Here is a 14,926-nt window from a genome sequence, read left to right on the forward strand (position 1 = left end):
TGCCCCGGCTGATTCTCCCACCAGCTTCCCTGCGGCCTTCTGCAGGGCCCAGGGATGGGGTGCGGCAGGAGGTGGGGCCTGCTGGCCGCCTGGCACAGACCCCGCGGAGGGCCTCCAGGCTGAGAATTTCCCGAGGATTCCTCTCTCCGCCAGAGAACAACACCACACACGCAGTCCGGGCTCCAGGGGGTTAACATGTAGCCGGGTGTGGCTTCTGAAGCGCCCGGACCATAAACTGTGGGATGATGTCACCCGCATCCCGCTCCTCAGCCCGACGCAGCCAAACCGGCTCCTGTGGGCACTGGAGTGGGGCTGGGGTCTCCGGCTCCCTTCACCCCACGCCCAGACCTAAGGGCCCCGGAGCCCCTTCCCCACCCCCTGCAGCTGCTGCCCGGGGCCACCCTCCTGGCCCCGCTAGGCGCCCCTGTCCCGCCATCTGACTTCCTCTTTGCTTCTTCACAAAATGGGCCCCAAAGCCCCACCTCAAGGTCCAGGCCTGTGGACTGCTACCCCGGCCGGGCCCCCGGCTCACTGCACCCCTCACAGTCCGCGCTGGGGCCTCCCTTTCCCCACCCCCAGGAGGGCAGGCTTTGAGGCCTCCAGAGGAGGCACTAGAGACAAAGAAGAACAGAGAACACCCCCTCCCACCCCAGGCCTGTCCAGCTCTGGTTTCCAGAAACAGAAACTCGAGCCTGGAGGCCCTGGGGGTGGGGGCAGGGAGGAAGGCTGCTATTTGTGAAAATATCTGGGGCTTTGGGGCCGGAATGCGGGAACTCCAGGCGCTGACACCTGCTGTCTGGAGCCCCCTCCCTGTCGCCCTCGCCCTCTCCCCCGCAACTGTCTTTCTACCTGGGTGTTTACCGAACGTCAGACAAGGACCCTGGACAGGTCCGGGCAGGCCTGGCAGCCGGATGGGGGTGGCCTCCTGCAGGAACCAGGGACCGCGACTCTTTGAATCTTTGCTCCCATGACCTGCCACCCCCCCAGTCCCTTCCAGCCTGTGATGCCCCAGAGGTCGCGGCTGGTGGACTGGAGCTCCAGGTCACGCCGCCTGGCCACTGCACACGGGCCGTCAGCCCCGCGGCTCCCCTGTGTTGGACAGAAGGCCCCTGCGGGCAGCATTCCTAATTCCTAGATCACCGAGTCTGAGCCTTTTTAATTTCAAAAATTACTGCCAAGTTACTTCCTAGAGCGGAAGCCGCAGTTCTCAGCAGCGGGCAGCGGAAGGACCAGCCCCCCGCCCCCACGCACGCCACGCGGCCAATCTGGGTGGCCTGGCCGTGGTCATTTGCGTGGTTGTGACTTTTGAAGCGCGTGTTCTAATCTCACATAACGCTCATTGTTCGCCGTCCTCCTCTTTCTTGCTGGAGTCCGGGGGTGCCCCGGAGATCAGGGTGTTGACCGGGGCCCGGGGGCGCAGCCCGGGCCTCTGCGGTCCCGTCCACCAGCAGGGGCTGCACCCCGGGGCGCCGGCGCTTGCCCAAGGTCACCGGCGGGTGCCCGGACGGGGCCGCTGCCACACTGCGCCTCCCGCGCATCTTCGCGCTGCATCGCGGCGCCCGGAGATGCCCGCGGGCACCTTGGGAAGGTCGGCGGCGCCCGGCCAGCGCGGACGGCGGGCAGCGGGGGGAGGCGATACCTGCCGCGAGGGCCCCGCGCGCGCTCGCCCGGCCCCGGGCCGCGGGGGCGCGCGGGCCGGCGGGTCCAGGTGTCCAGTGCCCGTGGCGCTCCTGCCTCAGTTTCCCGCCTGCGGCGGGATGTGTGTGTGAGCTCCAGGGCGCGCCTGGCCCGGAGCCCGAGCCGCGGGGGCCGGGCGGGCGGCGCGGGGTCCCGGCGAGGGGGGAGCAGGAGGGGCGGCCGGGGCTGGGGGCGGGGGGGCTGCGGACGGAGGACAAAGCGGCGGCACCACCCCGCGGCGCGGCCCAATGGAATGAATGGGCTATAAATAGCGGCCAATGGGCGGCCCGCGTCGCGTCCCTTAAGAGCCGCGGGAGCGCCGGGCGCCGCTGTTCGCCTGCGTCGCTCCGGAGCTGCCACAGACCGAGCCCCCGCCCGCCGCAGCCCGCCGCCCGGTGAGGGGCCGGGGCCGGGCCGGGGGCCGGGGGCCGGGGGCGCGGGGGCGCGGGGGCCCGGAGCCGGGCGCGGGGGCGCGGGGGCGTTCCCGGGGGGCCGGGCGCGGGGGCGCGGGGGCTGCGGGGGCCCCGGGCGTTCCCGGGGGCCCGGGCGCGGGGGCGCGCGCCGGCCGGGGCCCCCCGCTGACCTTGGCGCGCCCGGGGCGCGGCCCCCGCAGCCGCCATGCCGTTCTCCAACAGCCACAACGCGCTCAAGCTGCGCTTCCCGGCCGAGGACGAGTTCCCCGACCTGAGCAGCCACAACAACCACATGGCCAAGGTGCTGACCCCCGAGCTGTACGCCGAGCTGCGCGCCAAGAGCACGCCGAGCGGCTTCACGCTGGACGACGTCATCCAGACCGGCGTGGACAACCCGGGTACGCGCCCCCCGCCCCGCGCGCCCCGCGCGCCCCGCGCGCCGCCCGGGCCCGCGTGACGTCAGCGGCCCCTCTGCGCCCCCCGCAGGCCACCCCTACATCATGACGGTGGGCTGCGTGGCGGGCGACGAGGAGTCGTACGACGTGTTCAAGGAGCTCTTCGACCCCATCATCGAGGACCGCCACGGCGGCTACAAGCCCAGCGACGAGCACAAGACCGACCTGAACCCCGACAACCTGCAGGTGCGGGCGCCCCCCGGGGCGGCGGGGCGGGGGCGGGGGCTCCGGCGCTCACCCCCGCTTGGCCCCCCAGGGCGGCGACGACCTGGACCCCAACTACGTGCTGAGCTCGCGGGTGCGCACGGGCCGCAGCATCCGCGGCTTCTGCCTCCCCCCGCACTGCAGCCGCGGGGAGCGCCGCGCCATCGAGAAGCTGGCGGCGGAAGGTAGGGGCGACCCCACGCGGGGCGGGCGGGGGGCGCCGGGGGGGGGGGGCCGGGGCCCCGCCGCCCTGCTGAGCCGCGCCCGCACCCCCGCAGCCCTGTCCAGCCTGGAGGGCGACCTGGCCGGCAGGTACTACGCGCTCAAGGGCATGACCGAGGCGGAGCAGCAGCAGCTCATCGACGACCACTTCCTCTTTGACAAGCCCGTGTCCCCCCTGCTGCTGGCCTCGGGCATGGCCCGCGACTGGCCTGATGGCCGCGGCATCTGGTGCGTGTGCCGGGCCCCGCCCCCTCCCCCCATGGCGCAGGTGACCTTGAGCAGATGGGCAGGTGGGGGGCCGTGGCTGGCCAGGCCCCGGGACCTTGAGGTGGGGGGCTGACCTTCTGGCTGCTCTCCCGCAGCCCCCGGGGAGCCTTCGCTTGTTTTCTCTGCACTCACCCCTCCTCTCTACCCCCGGGGACTCTGCCAGGTGCCTGGTGACGCAGGAGCTTCCTCCAGGGGGCAGGGCTCACCTCTCCTGGCCCCTGCACCCGCACCCCACATGACTCGGCGGTGCCCACTCCATAGCCTTCCCGATGCTCCTGGCCACAGCCTGAGTCCGGGGGGGGGGGGGCGGCAGGGCTTGGACCCCTTTGTCTCCCACCGTGCCTGTGCCCGCTGTAGGCTGACCCCACCCCCACCCCCACCCCCAGGCACAATGACAATAAGACCTTCCTGGTGTGGATCAACGAGGAGGATCATCTGCGGGTCATCTCCATGCAGAAGGGGGGCAACATGAAGGAGGTGTTCACCCGCTTCTGCTCCGGCCTCTCCCAGGTCAGGCCCGACTGCCCCAGCCACAGCTGGCCCAGATGTGTGTGTGCCGCGGGGAGGGGGAGGGGTGTGTGGCAAGTCAGCCCAATCCCAGCTGGCCCTGTGTGTGTGTGTGTGGGGGGGAGGTCTGCAGCTAACACCCCCCCATAACACGGCGCCCCCAGATCGAGACGCTCTTCAAGTCCAAGAACTACGAGTTCATGTGGAACCCGCACCTGGGCTACATCCTCACGTGCCCGTCCAACCTGGGCACGGGGCTGCGGGCCGGCGTGCACATCAAGCTCCCCCACCTGGGCAAGCACGAGAAGTTCCCCGAGGTGCTCAAGCGGCTGCGGCTGCAGAAGCGCGGCACAGGTGAGCCGGGGCGGGGTGCCGCCAGCTCCCCGCAGCCCGCCCCCAGCGCGGCCCCTGGCTGACCTGGCCTCTCCCCAGGCGGCGTGGACACGGCGGCCGTGGGCGGGGTCTTCGACGTCTCCAATGCCGACCGCCTGGGCTTCTCGGAGGTGGAGCTGGTCCAGATGGTGGTGGACGGTGTGAAGCTGCTCATCGAGATGGAGCAGCGCCTGGAGCAGGGCCAGGCCATCGACGACCTCGTGCCAGCCCAGAAGTGAAAGCCCAGCCCTGCCACCGCCACCGGCCCGCAGCTTCCTAACTTATTGCCGGGCACAGCCCGCCATGCCCCCGACGCTCTCCGCCTGGCCGGCGGCTGAGCCCATAGCCTCGCTGTAGAGACTCCTGTTGCCCTGGGTAGAGTTTATTTTTGTGATGGCTAAGATGTTGCTGATGTCGAAATAAAGTCGGGTTCTGGCCTGCTGCCGACTGGTGCTTCCCTCTGTGCCCTGGGCCCGAGCCCCACCCTCTCCCCTCGGCCGGGGGGCGGCTGGACGGGCGAGGGAGGTGCCCACCGCGAAGCTCATGAGCATCTAAGGGCATTCCCTGGCCGGGGGGCGGAGCCTGGAGCACGGCCTGGGCTTCAGGGTGGGAGGTGTGCAGGGCTAAGGAGAGGCAGGAGCTGGAAACTTTTCCAAACCCCCTCCAGTCTTCAGCAGTGGCTCCTCCCAACACCTACTCTTCTCCTAAAAAATCTCCCTGCCTCCAGCCTTGTGCAACTTGCCACTCCCTTCCAGAAGCTTCTGCTCTCACCCCTGTCTCCAGGCCCTTGATCTCCATGGAGGGTGCCCAGTGCTCAGCGTAGCCTGCAGCCTCCCAGAGCACAGCTGATTCCGGGTCTCTGGGTCCCCTGCCATGGGTCAGTGCCAGGGCAGGGCGAGTTGGGGGCAGCCACTTTCCAGTTCAGCTGTGGACTGCTGCCACCTGCTGGCCAGGCCTTGGGCTTGCGCACCTGGGCCTCACTGCCTGCACGGGGCAGGTGGGAGGAGGGTGGTCTGCACCCCCAACGTGCGGCTTGGGGCAGGGGGGTGCAGAGGTGGAGCAGGCGTTGGCTCCCTGCCTCAGGATCAGCCCCCGCAGGGGTACTGCTTCTTGGGGCCCATGGGGAGAAGCCCCTTGTGGCTGCCGGGGCAGGGGTCCTGGGTGGGCGGAGGGTGCTTGCCCGCATGTGGAGGACCGGCTTCAGTCCCCGGCACCCCGTGCGACCCCACCAAGACTGATCCCTAAGCTCACAGCCAGGACTAAGCCGGGAGTGTGAGCAAACAAGAAAACAAAGTAACCCAGTCCACACGGAAGTGAGCGCAGAGCGGGCGGCCCCTCCGCACAGGCCCTGGCCTCTGGCCTCTGACCTCCACGGGCATCCATGGCCGGAGACAATGGAAGGTCCTTGGGGCCATGGACTGAGAGCAGCCTCCCGAGGGAGCTGGGGCGTGGCGGTTCCGGAACAGCCTGTGCCCCGCTCCCACGGGAGCACAGGAGCCGGAGTGGGCGGCGGGGAGCAGGTGATCTTGGTTCTGAGCTCCCCGATTTCCCAGAGCGAGCATGCAGGACTTACATAAGCGCATTCTTGCCAGTGACGCTTTGATAATGCTGATGTGTCACAGTTCGTAGGAGCTGCACTGCCCCCACGTGCTGTTTGCCACCCACCCGCCACTCCCAAAGCAACCTAAATCGGGGAAACTGAGGCCGAGAGCACTAGGGACTGGCTGAGGGTTCCCAGGGAGACCCTCCAGTTCTAATCTCGGTTCTGCAGATTCACTGCATTGACTTTGAAGTCAAACGTCCTAGGCCACCCGTGTGTGGGCTCTTAGCAGCAGTTAAAGGGCGGCAGCTGTCTGGAAGGTTCCTTCTGCGTTTCTATTTCAAGTCACTGGGGGCTAACACCAAGGCCTTGCAGAGCATGCCGGGCTGCTCTGGGAATTCCAGGGTTCTCAGCCTGCTTCCTTCCTGTCACAGGGTCAGTCCAGCAGTGCTCAAGGCCCACATGGGGTCAGGGCAAGGCTCAGGAGCGCCCCCTCCCCCCAGCACGGCAGATAGCTGACTGCAAGCAGGTCCTCCAGGCTGGGGGACAGCGTGCCTCGGGGACCAAGTCCCACTTCCATGGCAACCAGGGCTCCACCAAGGGTCACTGGGGTCGGGAGAGCGTCCCCCTCTCCAAGACACGACGACCCACATCGACTTGTCTCCCCATCCCCGCTCCACTGGGCTTATCGAAGTTTAAGGCTTGACTTAAATTCACCCCCACCTGGAGCTCAAGCCTGGCAGAGGCCCAGGACCGGCCTGTGGGGGTGGCAGCGGTGGCCAGAGGCACTGGGTGGCCCTGGGTGTGAGGTTAAGGGTGAGGCCTGCCCATTCCTGACAGAGAGGGCGAGAACTGGGCACGGCACTCAGGTGGCAGAGATCAGCCTGGCACCGGGCAGCCGGGTGTGCAGTACGTTACTCGCTGGGGGCCGTGGGGGCCTGTCAACAGTCACCAGCTGGGTCACCGCCAGCTGCTGAAGTGGCAGCTCTGCAAGCAGGCTGTGGCACCAAGGAGACCCCAGTGGGCAACTCCTTTAACGGGGCAAACTAGTCCGAGGCAAACCCTTAAGTAGTGCGAGGGCACTACTGCCAAAGGGAAGCCAGGGAGAGGGCCAGGCCCCCAGACCTCCTGGGGCCACGGGCAAGGGGCGGCCTGACGACGCCATCTGGCCTGGGAACCTCAGGGGCTTTTTCAGACGCCAGTGGGGGTTCTTGGGTGCCCACCACATGGCACTGTGTCCGAGCGAGGCTGCAGCAGCCCTGGGGCCACACACGTGCGGTGTTTACACCACCCCCTGCTGCCCGAAGAGGCAGGTCCATGCGGATGCTGCCCCAGAATATGCGGGGCACCCAACGCTGTCCAGCGCCAGGCCGTGTTCCTGCGGCCACCCCCAGAACCTGGCTGCCACAGTGCAGCGGGGCGGGCTCAGATCTGGCAGCAGCCCCGCCACCCAGAGGGTGCCAGGCCCCTCCCTGGGGACCGCAGGACCGAAGTCCCCTCAGCAGAACAGAGGCGTGCTGTCTGCCTGTCCGGAAGCCGGGCCGGCCACCACCCCAGTACAGACTCGAGGCGGGAGGGGCGCGACTGCTTTGCATGTCCCGATTCCTCCCTCCGAGAGCAGACCGGACCGGGCTGACCTGCCTGCCTGGGCCACTGCGCCACTCCCGCCTCGGCTGCCGCCCCCATGTCACACCTGTGGCGGCCGTCCCTTGCAGCCTCACCCTCCTGGGCAGGCCCCATGTGCCTTCCCCGAGCCCTGGCCAGAGGGGCACCTTACTACCCAAAAGGGGCAGACACAGCAGTTCCTCATGGTTGAGGGAGCCCTTGCTGTGTCACCAACCCCACCCGCTTCTCAAACACATGAGCCTGGACCAGTGAAAGCGGCAGAACCCAACCCAGGCAGAAGAATTAACACTCGGCCGCCCCACCAAGGGGGCTGGAGCAATGGTACAGCGGGTAGGGGTAGGGTGCCTGCCTTACCCACGAACCTGGATTTGATATGTGGCACCCTCTATGGTCCCCTGAGTGCAGAGCCAGAAATAAGCCCTGAGAACCACCAGGTGTGGTTCAAAACCAAAAACACCTCCACAATAAAAAACTTGGGCCGGAGTAACAGCACTATGGGTAGGGTGTTTGCCTCGCACCAGGCAACCCCAGGAGTAACCCCTGAGCATCACTGGGTGTGACCCAAAAAGTAAACACCCCCCCACCTCCTAAGGTGGGAAAGGGGGGAAGGATGGTAGGTGGGAAAGGGCAGACCCACAGCTCAGGGACACCCTATATCCTGGACCCTACTTTCCCTCCATTTGGACAGAAGGAATTTCCCCTCTGCTGAAACCAGATTCTGAGCCAATCCTGGGCACAAGGGAAAACAGGGGCCAGCCTTGAGATGATTCCCGCCTTCACCTAGGAGACACAGATGCTGAGCAGCGGTGGCCTCAATATCCAGCCATGAACCCGAGGCCCTGCTTCCCAAGCGATCCTGCTGCCCCAGGACTCTTGCTTGCATTGTGTCCAAGAGGAGACTCCAGGATCCCAGCAGACATCCGCTCACACCCTCCGCCCAGCACAGCAGCTGCTCAGTGCAATGCTTGGGCCTGTGCGGTGCCAGGGATCGAACCCAGGCCTCGTGCATGCAAAGCCCAAATACTCTAGTGACCTTGGGACTGTGGTGTGGGACACATGCCGGCACTGAACCCAGTGTTTTGACTATTCGAGTGAGGCGTGGCCCACAGGGACAGAACATTGGTTACAGCTGTCCAGCCGTGCGGCAAAGGAAAGGCAGCATCAGCTCCACCCAGGAACCAGGATTCTGCTTGCGGCCGCTTCTGGGCTGGACAGATACTGAGGCCGCCCAGCGCCCCCCGGGGCCGCCTGCCTTGTGTCCCTGCGGGCACTCAAGCACAGAAGGGTGCGGTGGACAGTAAGGGCAGGGTAGCCGGGAGAACCAGGGCCGTCTGAAGTCACATCCAGAGGAGAAATAGTAGGACACTTGGCTCGCAGGCAGCCAACCTGGGCTCGAGCCCAGGTCAGCAGGCACAATGCACAGCTGGGTGCGGTGTGTGCCGTGTGTGAACGCACAGCCTGGGCTTGCATGAGGGCAGGCCTGGCACCGGAATGCTATAAAGGCTGGCAAGGACAACAACGGCAGCAAACCTCAAAAGTAACCCTACTCTCAGGACCAGGAACACACAGATGGGTGATAAATAGCCAGACATCACCTCTGTGGGATTGCAAGGGCCCAGGGAGCTCTGAGCACTGCCAGGAGTGACCCTGTGCAGAGCCAGATGAGCCCAATTACCACCTACCCCCTAAATAAGATGCAGACGTTATGACAAATCAGCAATTGCAAAGACTGCGGATTGCTAGTGTCTGCAGTGTGGCTATCCACGGGGTGTGTGGTTAAAGGATGAGCAGTCTGTGATTTACCCCCGAGAAGGTCAATCTGGAAAACAAGTCAGTCCCTGCCCAAGCAGGCAGGGCCTCTGTGCAGCCGACTCCTCGCCAGGGCTCAGCCTCCTGCACAGTGCCTGTGGGACAAGTGGATGAAGAATGGCCTCAAGGGTGTCAACACTAAGAGACCGATGGGCTTTATTTCTGGGTCACAGGGAGCAGGCTAAGGGGTACTCTGGGGCCAGTGCTCGGAGGGCCATTTGGTGCCAGAAATAGAACCTGGGGCTTCTCACCTGCAAAGCATGCACAGAGCAGTTTAAAACTCTCTGGCCCCTATATATATATATATATTTTACCCCCCTAGCTTTCGGGTTACCCAGCAGTGTGGGTGCAGGCTAGACTAGGCTGCACGAGGGGCTGAACCTGGGATTCCCACAAAGCACGTGCTCTAGCCCAGTGTGCCATCTCCCCAACCCCCAGCTTTTTATTTATTTATTTCTTTGATGCTCAGGGCTTACACTCAGCAGTGCTCAGGGTTTACTCCTGGCTGTGCTTAGGGATCACTCCGGGCAGGGCTCAGATATTATCTGGGATGCCGGGGGTCAAATCTGGGCTGGCCACTTGCAAGGAAAGTGCCTCACTCTCCGGCCCTGATCTTATTTTTGGTTTTTGGGTCACACCAAGCGATGCTGGGGTTACTCAGGGGTTACTCCTGGCTCTGTGCTCAGGAGTTACTCCTGGCCACGCTCAGGGGACCATATAGGAGGCTGAGACGTCCGTGTGCAAGGCAAACGCCCTACCTGCTGTGCTATCGCTCCGGCCCACTGATTTCATTTTTGAGGCCATACCCTACAGTGCTCAGCGAACACTCCTGGCAGTGCTCGGGGGACAATATACGGTGCTATTACCTACCCTGTAGCATGTCTCCACCTCCCCTTTATTATTCTCAAAAACTAATTGGAAAACAATCCCAAAGCTGATTTGGCCTATGAGGCACGATTGTGCTTTTGTTTAGAGTGCCATCCAACTCTGTGCGGAGGCTGACTCTGATGCGAGGTGAGCAACTTAACCCCAGCACCACCCGATTCCCATTTTTCCTTTATGTGTGTATGTTGGGGGGTGGGGGGGGGGAAGAAGTTGTCCAACGAGCTCAGGAGAGTTGGGGGAGTCCCTGCTGCCCAGTCCTACAGTGTAAGGGATTACCTTGGGCTACTCCAGTGGGGTTTCGTGAACCACATGGAGCTGAGGATTGAACTGGGGTTGGCATACACCTTAATTTTATATTCTTGGGGCTGGATTGATAACATAGCGGGTAGGCCATTTGCCTTGCATGCGGCTGATTCAGGTTCGATCCTTGGCATCCTATATGGTCCCCCTAACCACCGGCAGGAGTGATTCCTGAGTGCAGACCCAGGAGTAACCCCTGAGCATCGCCGGGTGTGACCCAAAAAGCCAAAGGGGCTGGAGCGATAGCACAGTGGAGAGGGAGTTCGCCTTGCATGCAGCCAACCCAGATTCCATCCCCAGCATCCCATATGGTCCCTTGAGCACTGTCAGGAGTAATTCCTGAGCACACAGCCAGGAGTGACTCCTCAGCACCACTAGGTGTGACCCAGAACCTACCCCCGCAACCCCGCCCCCAGTATTTTTAAAATACAGGACTGAATGTTCCAGCAAGTTAGAAATGATTCCTAAGGTTAGAGTCCTTCTTGCGGTCAGTGATAGTACAGAGGTAGGGGACTGGCCTTGCACACAAGCGAACCTCGGTTCAATCCCCGGCACTGCATACGGTTGCCCAGCCTCCTAGAGCACTAAATGGAATGATGCCCGCACAAAGTCCCTCTTCATGCCACCCCGTCACTGTGCTCTTTCCTGGCCTCCATCTGGCTCTTCTGTTCCCCTCATTACTCTGCAGACAATACCAGGGCCTCTCCCAGTTTCCACCTCCAGTGCACCCACACCTGCTCCCACCCCTCTGATCAGGCTCAAAGCCGTACACTGTTTCCGTCACACTGTTCCTGTCTCTCGCTCAGCCCAGTCAAAACCCTCTGGTGCCCACCAGTCACAGGCCAGCACCCTACACTGCCCCTGCCGAAGGTGCCGCAGGCACGCTACCCATCTGCACAAGGCCCAGCACTCTGAGAGCACAGGTGCGGCCCCCTGGTCATTTCCACACAGTGTGATTTTGGTCATGGTGTGGAGCGATGCAGTCCTGCACGCAGTAGGGCTGCTAACTGCTGAGCCCGCACACTGGCAACGTGCCCTGCAATCAGTCGAGAACCCTTGAAGCACACGCGGCAACACAATTCCCTGTCAGAGCAGAGGATCAAGCTGATGGCCGATTCCCTTGACTCCCCCGCGCCCCAACATACAGGTCTGATTCACGGACCAAATTACCACAAACAGTTGATGACAATGACGTACCTCATCGAAGCCAAACCCCCAAGTGGCAAGGCCTGGCATCTCTCCCAACGGGGTGGGGGAGAGGCTCCGAACTCTGTCCACTCATTCTCCTGACTTTAGTAGGAGACGAGGCTAGTGATCAGAAAACTCTAGGACCCCAGAAGGGCAGACTGGCCCCAGCTCTTCATGGCTTCCCACTGGCTCCTGTTCAGCTCAGGAAGCAAAACACCTTAAATTTTAGTCACTGCCTTAATCTTGAGTCTTAAATACAGTATTAGGAGACAATGCAAGATTTTACTGAGAAAAGTGAATTTTTAATTAACTTGTGAATCTACTTAGAAAACACACACAAGCAAAGTTCACAACTATAAATTTAAACCTTTTGCACTAAAAACAAAAACAAAAAAAAAAACAAAAAACAAAAACAAAAACAAAAAAAACCCCACAAAACAACAAACAACCACAGGCACGAACTGTAAACCTGTATTAATTATCAACTAGTCTTATGGTTAATTCTTAGTAGTAATTCAGTATTTTCCTCCTTGGCAATTTTCATATTTTAGCACCAAATGCCTCCCACAGAGGCCCTCGGAGCACTGTGCTGCCAGTGTCAGGAACTGCTTGCGCACACACGCCACTCACCACGCGAACGGGGTGGAGATGAGGCCCACGGCTGGGCGCCGGGGCAGGGGATCAGACAGAGGGCACACAGTCACAATCTTTAATGTAGTGCATTCGCTAAAAAAACGCCAGCTTCCGCTCCCAGGATTGCTCTCGTCCTTGTATTTTAATATCATGATTTAGAAGATGCAGACGCTATTGCCTAAATATTACTCTATACATTTCCATCAGTGTTCAGGAAAACACTTTAAGTTGCTACTTAATTTACACCATAATTACTGGGTTACAGTTTGAGCTCATTTGCAATTTTGGAAGCAATATTTTTGAAAGCTATGGACGTCCCTGATATCCGCTTAAACCGGACCCCGTTCAGAGACAGTCTTGGCAGCTTGCACACCTCCATCTCCCACTGCACAAGGTTCTCCGCGTGCCCATCGCCATGGACACAGAAGAGTAAGAAGCGCTCTCTCTGCTCGTAGTCACAGTTGTTGGCGTCCAGCACTTTGCGGATTTCCCGCATCATGTCACTGGGATCCATGGAACTAGTGGTCTTCATACTCCAAGTAAAGCGCAGGGAACGAGGTTTTGCTTCTTTGTTCTCATCCTTCTGCTCAGCAGATACGTTGCGACTGCAATGTACAGTGGCAGGTTTATTTTAGTTACACATGAAAAATAATACTTTCAACTTCAGCAAGCTCATCACACCTCTCATACGGCAATGCGCCTTCACATTTTCCCTGCATAGGTACCCTGCACCCCAGCCCCAACTCCTAAATCATAAACGCAAACCCATCTACTTACTTAACCAAAAAAAGCCTCTCCAGTCATCCATCTGCACTCAGTAAGAGCAGCTTGTGAAACAGGGAAACTAGACCAACAGTTAACCATTTCCTTTTCTGTATTTTAGGTCACACCAGCAGGTCTTAGGGATCACTCCTGGCAGAACTCAGGGAACCATATGTGGAGCCAGAAACGGACTTCAGGTCAGCTGTGTGCAAGTCAAGCGCCTTAACCACTGGACTATCTCTCTAGCCCTCAAGTTGATTGTTTTCAAGAGCTTGACCTTTCACCTCCAGGCTGACTTGAGGACAGCCTCCTACTCTGCCTGCTCCAGTGTGTTTTCCCTACCGCAAGTATTTTCATTCACTCTTTGGGGCCTTCACAGTAATTACTACTCAGGACAGCCATGGACTCAGCAGCTGGCCTGGTTTACAGTCACTTTCCCCACAGAAACCAGACTGGGCACACGGGCTGGAGGCGGGTGCCTGCGTCTGTCCACCTACACTGCTTTCCTTCTCTCTGGTTCATCTCCACCTCCAATTTCACAACGGAAAAAAAAAAAAAAACTGTCGATGATAAAAATCTTATTACTAAAATAGACATGTAATGCTAAAATATATTTGCTACTGAGGACAGAAAAAACCAGTGTGACAGTGGTCTCATCTGTGCGGAGACTGGGGTCCCAAAGCCACCAAACCATGGAGTCTACTGGGCAGGCACAGTTCTCTTGGGAACTCCAGAACAGCATCTATGACCTTACTGTCTGTCAGGGAACTTCCTGTTTTGGGGAGGCGCATGCCGAGCAGTGCTCAGGACTCCCTCCTGCCTCTGTACTAAGGGGACCTCCCAGAGGGCTGGGGGGAACATATGTTGAACAGGGATCTAACTAGGTCAGTGGGGCGCAAAGCAAGCGCCCTGCCCGCTGGAGTACTGCTCCCGCTCTTGCTAATGATTCTTTTCATTATTTTCTCTATGCATGTCTGAATTAAGATGACGACGAGTACCTAACATTCATGTCTTATTAAATACACAAAATCCTATGGCAATTTGCTAAGGGTGGCATACAGATTTGATTCTTCCTCTAATTCTCTTACTGCCAAAGGACTAAAAATTTTTTTTCCAACTGGACCCACATTCATCACACTTGGTTGCATGCTTTCTGAGTAAACTATACTAATATCTAAAAAAGTATGAGTATTAGCACCAGCTCACAAACTAAGCTGGGCACAGGGAGAGGGTGAGAGGGAAAGGCGGGCAGCAAACTGAGGAGACAGCTTCTTCAGGCTGGTGTTTGGGGAGAGAGACGAGACACAGGGATTTCAACACTACGTGGATGGCAGGGCAAGAGTTTCCATGTACGGACAGAGGGACGCTAGTCAGCAATAGAAGCAGGAGGTAAGGGAAGCAGAACATCTTTTGGGCCTAACCAAGTGCAGGGACTAGAACTGGGCAATGTCGCCCTTGAACAGTCGGCGGCATTCACTGAGCTCCTGCTCCTCACCCTCAGGGCAGGTCCTAGGCTACTTCACTGCCATGGTGGGGGGGCAACGGCTCAGGACGTCAAGCGTGGGGTCGAAAGAAGGCCTGGTCCCATACAACACCTTCCCTTGACCATGTGGGCACATGCATGTCTGTGTATTTGAGAAACGGCACACAGGCCTCACAGGGCCTTAGTAGGTACTAGGTAATGAGGCCACTGTATTCAGGAAGTCCTAGGATGAGCACCATGCGTCAGAGAAGTCGGGAGAGCTGAAGGCTCCAAACTGCGTGGTGCTGTCTGCTATGAAAGCGAGCGAGCGAGCAGGAGAGTCAAGCTACGGAGAGGCCTAAGGCTGGCCGGCAACTTCTTCAGCCCGAAAACACATTCATTTTACTATTTAAAATTTTTGCTTTTTGGGTCACATTCAGTGATGCTCAGGGGTTACTCCTGGCTCTGCACCCAGGAATCACTCCTAGCAGTGATCGGGGATGCATATGAGATGCCAGGGATCAAACCTGGGTGATCCGCCACGTGCAAGGCAAACGCCCTACCTGCTGTATTATCTCTCCAGCCCTGTAAACCACATTCATTT

At 60.3% G+C, this 14,926-nt stretch overlaps 2 protein-coding genes across 10 annotated transcripts in view; one reads left to right on the plus strand and one right to left on the minus strand.

Annotated features, from left to right (window-relative positions):
- Positions 1–1,932: 1,932 nt before the first annotated feature.
- CKB (creatine kinase B) lies at positions 1,933–4,558 on the plus strand. The gene is made up of 8 exons (XM_055132370.1): positions 1,933–2,072; positions 2,291–2,488; positions 2,577–2,731; positions 2,802–2,934; positions 3,028–3,199; positions 3,625–3,748; positions 3,910–4,099; positions 4,178–4,558. The coding sequence occupies exons 2-8, from the start codon at positions 2,296–2,298 to the stop codon at positions 4,354–4,356; spliced, it is 1,146 nt and encodes a 381-aa protein (XP_054988345.1). The 5' UTR covers positions 1,933–2,072; positions 2,291–2,295; the 3' UTR covers positions 4,357–4,558.
- Positions 4,559–11,920: 7,362 nt separating this feature from the next.
- Positions 11,921–14,926, minus strand: part of MARK3 (microtubule affinity regulating kinase 3) — a 100,852-nt gene continuing 97,846 nt past the window's right edge. For all 9 annotated transcript variants that reach the window (XM_055130122.1, XM_055130116.1, XM_055130121.1 and 6 more), the window contains one exon: positions 11,921–12,703. In XM_055130122.1, the coding sequence (XP_054986097.1) occupies positions 12,358–12,703 (346 nt within the window). In that variant the 3' untranslated portion in view covers positions 11,921–12,357. The remainder of the gene's footprint in view (positions 12,704–14,926) is intronic.

The sequence above is a fragment of the Sorex araneus genome, chromosome 3 (genome assembly GCF_027595985.1).
Source record: "Sorex araneus isolate mSorAra2 chromosome 3, mSorAra2.pri, whole genome shotgun sequence".
Lineage (NCBI taxonomy): Eukaryota > Metazoa > Chordata > Mammalia > Eulipotyphla > Soricidae > Sorex > Sorex araneus.

Excerpts from the sequence above, each read along its gene's own strand:
- CKB (XM_055132370.1), top strand. The coding sequence starts at position 2,296 with ATGCCGTTCTCCAACAGCCACAACGCGCTCAAGCTGCGCTTCCCGGCC. Across the intron at positions 2,489-2,576 it reads GACCGGCGTGGACAACCCGG|GCCACCCCTACATCATGACG; the intron begins GTACGCGCCCCC and ends CGCCCCCCGCAG. Across the intron at positions 4,100-4,177 it reads GCTGCAGAAGCGCGGCACAG|GCGGCGTGGACACGGCGGCC; the intron begins GTGAGCCGGGGC and ends GCCTCTCCCCAG.